This window comes from Delphinapterus leucas, unplaced genomic scaffold (assembly GCF_059928025.1).
Source record: "Delphinapterus leucas isolate spDelLeu-1000000601 "Yukka" unplaced genomic scaffold, BTC_Dleu_Yukka2 spDelLeu_asBTCV2_sq25, whole genome shotgun sequence".
Lineage (NCBI taxonomy): Eukaryota > Metazoa > Chordata > Mammalia > Artiodactyla > Monodontidae > Delphinapterus > Delphinapterus leucas.
In genome coordinates, this window is record NW_028322234.1 from 12148728 (window position 1) to 12157453 (window position 8726).

General features: G+C 57.1%; 1 protein-coding gene across 3 annotated transcripts; it reads left to right on the forward strand.

The window, feature by feature from the left end:
- The first annotated feature begins 432 nt into the window (after window positions 1-432).
- Window positions 433-8447, forward strand: KEAP1 (kelch like ECH associated protein 1). Of its 3 annotated transcripts, XM_089905480.1 has the most exons (7): window positions 434-749; window positions 1039-1140; window positions 2814-3499; window positions 4922-5607; window positions 6894-7099; window positions 7378-7554; window positions 7713-8447. In XM_089905480.1, the coding sequence occupies exons 3-7, from the start codon at window positions 2861-2863 to the stop codon at window positions 7877-7879; spliced, it is 1875 nt and encodes a 624-aa protein (XP_089761606.1). In that variant the 5' UTR covers window positions 434-749; window positions 1039-1140; window positions 2814-2860; the 3' UTR covers window positions 7880-8447. The 3 variants fall into 3 exon arrangements, with proteins under 3 accessions (XP_022412899.1, XP_089761606.1, XP_022412898.1); XM_022557191.3 differs by lacking the exon at window positions 1039-1140 and having other exon boundaries at window positions 433-749; XM_022557190.3 differs by lacking the exon at window positions 434-749 and having other exon boundaries at window positions 810-1140.
- The last annotated feature ends 279 nt before the right edge of the window (window positions 8448-8726 follow it).

Genomic DNA, 8726 nt, shown 5'->3' on the forward strand with positions numbered 1-8726 from the left:
ACAATCCATATTTATTGGGCCCTAGCGTTCTCCTTTAGTTCTCCCGATAACCTAGCAGGTATTAACATTTTACAGGGAGGAAACTGAAGCATGGAGAGGTTAAATTATGGGCCCACCAGCACACAGAGTGGCAAAGCAGTTGTTCGAATGCCCGCCCGCGAGCTCCACGCGCCTCCAGAGTGGAGATAAAAAATAAAGACAATGCAAATCCAAGTAGGTAGACAATTCTGGCTGGATCCTGCGGCCGCCTTAATGTGAGGCCTGCACTGTGTGGAGTTAAAGGGAGAACAGGTCGTGAGCGCAGACCTGCGCTGACACGACGAAACCCGGCGGATGGAAGGGGCTGCGAAGGAGGGACGGGCCGGGTGGGCTTGGCCATGTGCCCTCGCCCGACGCCCCATTCCTCGCTCATGGGCGCCGGGCACCTGCGGGAAGGGCGGGGAATCGCGACTCCTTCCCCGCTGCGCCCTCTCCCTGCCTCCTTCCCGGGCGTCCCGAGGCTGCCCCCCATTCGACGGCCGCAATCCCGCAGGCCCCGCCGCCCCAAAGCCGAGGCCCCCCAGACGGCGGAAGCTCCCGCGGGACCCTGACAGTGAAGGTTAGGCTGGAGCCTCGCCCGACCGGGCCACGGCCCCTCGGGCTTCCCGGAAGCTCGGTGCGCGGGTGGCACCACCGTACCCGGAGCCACCGCCGCGCCCCTGGCATCCCCACCCCGCCTCGAGAGCAGCGGAGGCTACGCAGAGGCGCAGGTGAGCGCGCCGGCGGCGGCAGCGGCGGGGTGGGGTGTCCACTGATCCCTGGTGCGGGAAAGCGCTGGGCCTCGAACCTGGGGCTCATTCTCCGCGGCTCCGACCACGCGGCTGGGTGCGCTGCGGTCCTTGGCCCCGCCGCAGTGACCGGCGCTGTGGTCGCCACGCTGGGGCTGCGCAACAGGGCGACAGCTAGCGTGGGCGGGTGAGGGGGGAGCGGCCCTGCCGCGGGAGGCCTGGGGCCGCGGGGACTTTTATTCTGACACGGCCGGCGCCCGGCTCTGCTTAGTCATGGTGACCTGCGCGCGTTCCGCGCCTCCCCCCTGCGCACTGCGATGGAGGCGCCCGGGCCTGGGCGACGGAGGCGGAGCCCGAGCGCGGCCATGGCGGGGTGAGTGGGGCGGCCAGCGCCCGGGCTGAGGGCGCCACGGACCGTGAGCGCCCTGCGGCCGTGCCCGGGGGCCAGAGAACCGGGAGATGCGGGACCGGTCTCGGGGTTCCCGCGGCTCCGCGGAGGGCCAGGAGGGCGCGGCTCGAGTCCTATCCTTTTGTTGGACGGCGCGACTCGCGGGGTGGCCCGGGAGCGACGCAAGCCGAGCGAGAGGCCCAGGGAGCGCCGCTCGGACGGAGGCCCGGGGACCCCGGGGCGTTGGGGGGCTTGGTTTGCGCCCTGGGGCTGGCAGTGGAGAGGCCGCGGCGGGGTCACTTCCTCCCTTCTCCAGGCCTTGGAGGCTCAGGCGGGACATGCGCAGTCCCCCACTTACCGCTTCTTGGGGGGAAGTGCCCGGTGCCCAGGGGGCACCGTTGACCCATTGGCCAAAGACCGAGAGGCAGGCCTGGGTCTCGGCTGGGGAGAGGCGGCCAAGCGGCATCCAGGGCCCGGTGGAGGAGGGTGCTCTGGCAGGGACAGTGGAGTGGGCAGTCAGCCAGCCACAGCTTACTGACCTCTGCGGGGTGCCAGGCCCCAGGCAGGATGCAGGGGAGGCACATGAGAGGGTGGGCATAACCCTGACCTACACAGGTCTACCTGCTCTCTGAAGCCTGGGGCTTAGGGCCAGAGGAACAGGCCATCCTTCAACAAGCAAGCAAAGGAGCTCCTTTCCATTCTTGACAAGTGCTGTGATGGAAATAAAACAGGGAGGAGGTGACTCTGAGTCGAGCCCAGAAAAAGATAAGATGAAGAACCCAGGGAGCCTCTTGCAGACGCCCCCCCCCACGCCACTCCCCACAGGACTCTTCAAAACATAATTCATGCCCTGGCCCTCCAGACTCCACAGGGTTCACCGAAAGCCTCCCTTCACTAGTCAGTCTCTCTCATTACACTCCTCCCTGATTCTCTAGATTGTCTCTCATCATTCTGCCTCTGAGCCTTTGCACTTGCTGTTCCCTCTGCCTGGAAAACTAACTCCCACCCCCAGCTTCTTCATATGTTCACCCTTCTGGTATCAGCTCCAACAGAGGCCTGGACTACCTGATTTAAAAAAAACTGCCCCCATATGACACTGTCCCAGTGCTGTTGTCATTTTCTTCATAACCCCAGTTTCTGCTCCAGTCTTGCTTATTTTACTTATGGCCCTTCCCTCCCCAGTGTCAGCACCAGCGGGGCACAGTGCATTTCTGTCTTGGTCACTGCTGTGTCCTTGGTGCCTAGAACAGTGCCTGGCACACAGTAGGTGCTCAATAAATGTTGGTGAGGTGAATGAAGGAATGAGTTGGACATGTCCTAGGAAGGGAGGGGCCACCAGAGAGCTGGAACAGAATGAGCAAAGGGAAGAGGTGGACAGGAGCTGACTGTGAAGGGCTTTGCAAGCCATTGAAGAATTTGGTTTTATTCTTCATGCCACAGGGAGTTGTAGGGGGATTCTGAGCAGGGGAGGGACACCATCTGACCTATGATTTAGGCTGGACCCTCGGGCTGGTGAGGCCATGGGGCAGTTAGGGAGTGCAAGTGCACACTGCTTCACCTGTACTTAGGAAGGAAAACTGGTCTAGGAGTTACTTTATCTTAGAAAAGAAGGCCTGGCCCCAGGCCCTCCCCCCAGCCCTGTGCTCTCCCTCCTCCAGGCCCCTGAGTGCCAGTGGTGGTGTTGTCCCTTGTCACCTGGAACCCCATGCAGCTGGAACCCGGGCCTAGTGGGGCTGGGGCCCACACCCAATTCCTACCCCTGAGGTCACAGCGCCCTGAGGGGGCAGGGGACACGGTGATGTACGCCTCCACCGAGTGCAAGGCCGAGGTGACGCCCTCCCAGCACGGCAACCGCACCTTTAGCTACACCCTGGAGGATCACACCAAGCAGGCCTTCGGCATCATGAACGAACTGCGGCTCAGCCAGCAGCTGTGTGATGTCACACTGCAGGTCAAGTACCAGGACGCACCAGCCGCCCAGTTCATGGCCCACAAGGTGGTGCTGGCCTCATCCAGCCCCGTCTTCAAGGCCATGTTCACCAATGGGCTGCGGGAGCAGGGCATGGAGGTGGTGTCCATTGAGGGCATCCACCCCAAGGTCATGGAGCGCCTCATTGAGTTCGCCTACACGGCCTCCATCTCCATGGGTGAGAAGTGTGTGCTCCATGTCATGAACGGTGCCGTCATGTACCAGATTGACAGCGTGGTCCGCGCCTGCAGCGACTTCCTGGTGCAGCAGCTGGATCCCAGCAACGCCATTGGCATCGCCAACTTCGCCGAGCAGATCGGCTGTACTGAGCTGCACCAGCGTGCCCGAGAGTACATCTACATGCACTTTGGGGAGGTGAGCAAGGGGAGGGGACGTGGAGCCAGGGCTTGGGAGCAGCATCAGAAGGACCAGGGAACAGACAGGTGGTCACCACTGTCTCCCCTTAAGATGTGAAGGGTCAAGGCAAGGAGCTGGAGAAACATGGGGTTCTGGTTTCCTAGTCTACATATCTGGGGCAACTCTGGGAAACAGCGAGGAAAGTGAGGCCTTCACGGGTTTCTGGGCCCCCTGGTCTCTCTGGGGTCAAAGGTGGGGATAGGGTGCAGTGAATATGTTGGCAGTTCCATCCTGGTGTGCTGAGCAGGGCCTGACCTTTCAGTCAGTCCGCCGTTATATATTGAACACCCATGGCATGCTGTTGACTGCAAGTATGACCCTTACACATGTTTTCTTTGGTCCACGGAGTGTTGTCCTTGCACTATTCTTTGTTTCGTTTTCGTTTTTAAGTGGAGGAAGTTGTGAATAGAGAAAATAAGTGCTTGTTTAGCACTTGCTGTGGGCCAGCCCCTGTTCTAAGTGATTTTCATCCTTTAAATCACTGAATCTTCCCAGCTCTCCTAGGAGGAGGTGTGCTTTGGAGTGCCTTCTTGGAAGTTTTCAAAGTCATCCTCCAGTGGCTGGGACCAGCTGGGGTGGACACTACCCTGATCCCCACTCCTCTTCTTCTCTACCACCTTGGGGGTTGTCCAGATGCTCCAAGAAGCTCTGGCATTAGTCCTAAGGCCTGTGGCTTCCAGGAAGGTGGTCCAAGAGCAAGGCTGTCCCACTGACCTGCACAGCATTGGTTTCAAGGGATTGCATGGGCTTGTGGGTACCAGAAAATTGGGAACCCGCTTATGTGGGGTGACTGAAATTATTTATATAGACCAGTGCCTGGCAAGAAATATTTACCCCAGGAGTAGCCCTGCTATGAGATAGCTACTAATTTAATCCCCTTTTTATAGAGAAAGAAAACCAAGACCTGGAATGTTTCAGATCTTTGCCCAAAGTCACACAGTTAGAAAGTAGTAGGCCGAAATTGCAACTCAGGCTGTTTTCTTCGAGCCTGAACTTTTTTTTCTTTCTAGAATATTCTATTGCTATTGCCTTTGTAGTCTGTCTGCTATTTTGAAAAGTAATTTCCTTAAAAGAAAAGGGTAACCTTATAGTTCAAATACAAAATCATACAAAAACGTACACGGTACATTGTGTCCTTGCCCATTTGCCTGAGTACTTGTGTATTACACGCTTGGCTCATGTAATGTAACTCATTTGATCCTCACCAACTGTGAGGTTCGTACTATTCAAATCCCCATTTCACACCTGAGGAAGCTGAGGTCGTCAGAGGCAGGTTGAGTGACTTGTCCAAGGTCATAGCACTGTTGAAGGGCGGGCTGGGGGGGTGGGGAGGTGGAGAGAGACATGTAAGTCAGCCCATCACACAAATGCCCTCTGCAGGTGGCCAAGCAAGAGGAGTTCTTCAACCTGTCCCACTGCCAGCTGGTGACCCTCATCAGCCGGGACGATCTGAACGTGCGCTGCGAGTCTGAGGTCTTCCACGCCTGTATCAACTGGGTCAAGTACGACTGCGAGCAGCGGCGCTTCTACGTGCAGGCGCTGCTGCGGGCTGTGCGCTGCCACTCGCTCACACCCCACTTCCTGCAGATGCAGCTGCAGAAGTGCGAGATCCTGCAGTCGGACTCCCGCTGCAAGGACTACCTGGTGAAGATCTTCCAGGAGCTCACCCTGCACAAGCCCACCCAGGTGATGCCCTGCCGGGCGCCCAAGGTGGGCCGGCTCATCTACACGGCCGGCGGTTACTTCCGCCAGTCACTCAGCTACTTGGAGGCCTACAACCCCAGTGATGGCACCTGGCTCCGGTTGGCGGACCTGCAGGTGCCAAGGAGCGGGCTGGCGGGCTGTGTGGTAGGTGGGCTGCTGTATGCCGTGGGTGGCCGGAACAACTCCCCCGATGGCAACACCGACTCCAGCGCCCTGGACTGCTACAACCCCATGACCAACCAGTGGTCGCCCTGCGCCTCCATGAGCGTACCTCGAAACCGAATCGGGGTTGGGGTCATCGATGGGCACATCTATGCTGTCGGCGGCTCCCATGGCTGTATCCACCACAACAGTGTGGAGAGGTGAGTGGCGGCGTCTGGAGGGGTGGGCTCCAAGGGTTCCACTGCTGACAGGTCCCAAGCCATTGGGATCTGGGGGTTCCCCCTGTTGTTGAGTGCTTTTCTCTGTGCCTTGCCTTCAGGGAGTGGAAGCCTCAAGGTGAAGCTAAACTCCTGGGAGATTTATGGTCGTGACCTTGGATGCTGGGTCTGGGCCTGGGAACTGTTTACAGGGCCACCACAAATGCACACAGCAACTTTATGCAGCTTTGGAAAAAGTCCCATCAGTTTGAAATTGTTGTAATATGCTGACTTTGTTAAAACGTGACACCTCACTGCCATCTGTCCACAAATTGTTGTAATAAACATATGTATGAGGCCTGCTACATGGTAGGTCCCCCCTTAGATGTGGTGCCCTTGTGCAGTACACAGTCTGCACAACTGTGCGTGGTGACCCTGTGTTTAGAGGCCAAGTATTTTGGGCTTTTGACTCTCCTATAGCCTCGTCCTCTGCCTTCTTGTTTTCCAGAGGTGTGAGCCAGAATACAGTTCTCACCTGGAACTTGTTAAAACAAACTCCCCGGCCCACGACAGGGGATGCTGGAGATCTGGCATTGGTGGGTTTGGAGTGAGGCTGGGGAGTAGGAATTTTAAACAAACACCCCAGAGGCTTCTAATGTACACGGTCTGTGAATAGGATGACGAGATGGTGCATCACCCTCAACAGGCCACTTTCGAGAAGAAAAGGGGCCCTATGAATTATTCCGGGAGCACAGGCCTGAACTGGAAGTGCCTGGGCCAACTGGGACATATGGTTACTCCGTCTTTGAGCATCATACTTTGAGAAGAACCATGCCGGGGGGTAGCCTAGTTGTTAGGACTGGGGTTCAGGTGTCCAAGAGAGCTGGATCAAACCCCAGGTCTGCCACTTCCTGGGTGACCCTGAGTATGCCATCTCACCTCTCTGTGCCTCTGTCTTGTCATCTGTGAGGTGGGGGACAATAGCGAGGACTCCTTTCCCCACCAGGCTGTGTGGGGCTTTGGTGAGATAACACACATAACACTCAGCACAGGCAGTGGTATGATGGAGCCATTGGGGTCCAACAGATGTGCATGTGACCTTGAGCAGATGGTGGCTGTGAACCTCAGTTTCCTCATCTGGAAAATGGATCTCCTGATAACTTGTGTTTTGGGGAATCCTTGTGAGAATTAAAGAGTTCAAGTGCCTAAAGACGTAGCAGAATGTCAGTGGGGGTCAGTGTTCCAGGTCAGCTGTGGTTGCTGCTGTCATTGTTATTATGTCGTTGCAGGTATGAGCCAGAGCGGGATGAGTGGCACTTGGTGGCCCCAATGCTGACACGAAGGATTGGGGTGGGAGTGGCTGTCCTCAACCGTCTACTCTACGCGGTCGGGGGCTTTGACGGGACGAACCGCCTTAACTCAGCCGAGTGTTACTACCCAGAGAGAAACGAGTGGCGAATGATCACACCCATGAACACCATCCGAAGTGGGGCAGGTGCGCAGGGGCTGCGGGGAGGGGAGAGAAGAGGAACACCTTCCCACCCCTGGGCGTGAAACTCGGCCAGGCCTCCTGTTTCAGCCTTAAACCCCATGGCACACACAGGAGAGCTAGATTCTGATAGAGTCCATGCTCTTCTCTCCCGGCTTTGTTTCTAAAGGGTCACTCGGGAGAGGGGAGAAGGGAGAGGGGAGGGTCCCCCCGCCCAAGAAGGTGGTGGCTGAGGCCCGCAAGGCCAGGCCCCGGAGTCACCCTCTCTTTGTGGTACCACTTAGGAGTCTGCGTCCTGCACAACTGCATCTATGCTGCGGGGGGCTACGATGGTCAGGACCAGCTGAACAGCGTGGAACGCTACGATGTGGAGACAGAAACATGGACTTTCGTAGCCCCCATGAAGCATCGGCGAAGCGCTCTGGGAATTACTGTGCACCAGGGAAGAATCTATGTTCTCGGTGAGGCCCTGGGGGTGGGGGCCTGGGTGGAGAAGCCTACCTAACCCCATCTTTTAGGGGCAGGCTCCAATCCTGGCAGGAAGGCATCTTGTGGTTTCTTCTCCTCTTTTTCCCCCTGCCCTCGGAGGGAGCAACCATCCCTTCTGCTCTCCCTGCAGGAGGCTACGACGGTCACACATTCTTAGACAGCGTGGAGTGTTACGACCCAGACACGGACACCTGGAGTGAGGTGACCTGCATGACATCTGGCCGGAGTGGAGTTGGCGTCGCTGTCACCATGGAACCCTGCCGGAAGCAGATTGACCAGCAGAACTGTACCTGTTGAGCCACTTTTGTTTCTTGGGCAAAAAAATGTTCCAATCCAGAGTACTGTCGTCTTTGTACAAAAACAGGGGCAAAAGAAAAGGCTACAGAGCAAATGCTTGTCCTCCAGGATGGGAGGCTGGGATGCCTCAGTGTTAAAATGACAACTCGAAAGAAAAGGCCAGAATGGGAACCCGTGAGCCCATCAGAGTAGTCCCAGGAATGTCCAAGAGAGCCTGCCCGGGAGGTGGGTGCGGGAAGGGCAGGCCCCCGAGGAGAGGCCCCTACACCAGCTACCCTGAGACCAGGCCTGGGTCCCACACCAGCAGCCACCACCTCCCTTTGGGATGAAAGCAGGTGCCGAGGACAGGCTGGTTTTTGTTCCCTGCATCTTCGTGATTGGTTCTTGGAGGCCTGGGAACGAGCCAACTGAGGCCTCAGGGGCTGAGGCCCCTCCAGAGGTGTGGACCCCGGGGATGGGCCTGTACATAGAAACCATTGGGTATCACTGCCCTGGACAGTCATTTTGTTGATAAGTAACCCTGTAACTTTCCATTGAAAATAAAGAACAAACTAACTAGTGTCTTCCACCCGGGCTCTCAGCTGGAGGTCTTGAACCAGTGGGACGGAAAGGACTCTTCTCCTGAAATGCACTCAAGCCTTCGATTTAGGGCTTGGATTTGAAACCAGTTTGTTATCTCGGCCCATTGAATTTTGATATGTAGGTTATCTTTCTCCCCATGGGCAAGCCACACAGGGCTCACTTTGTCTGTCACTTTTAGCTGCTTTGCAGACAGTGACCCAACTCCTTGACTCATCTAGGGCTCCCTGAGGTTAATTGCACACGCGAACAGTTTATATTTTAAGGA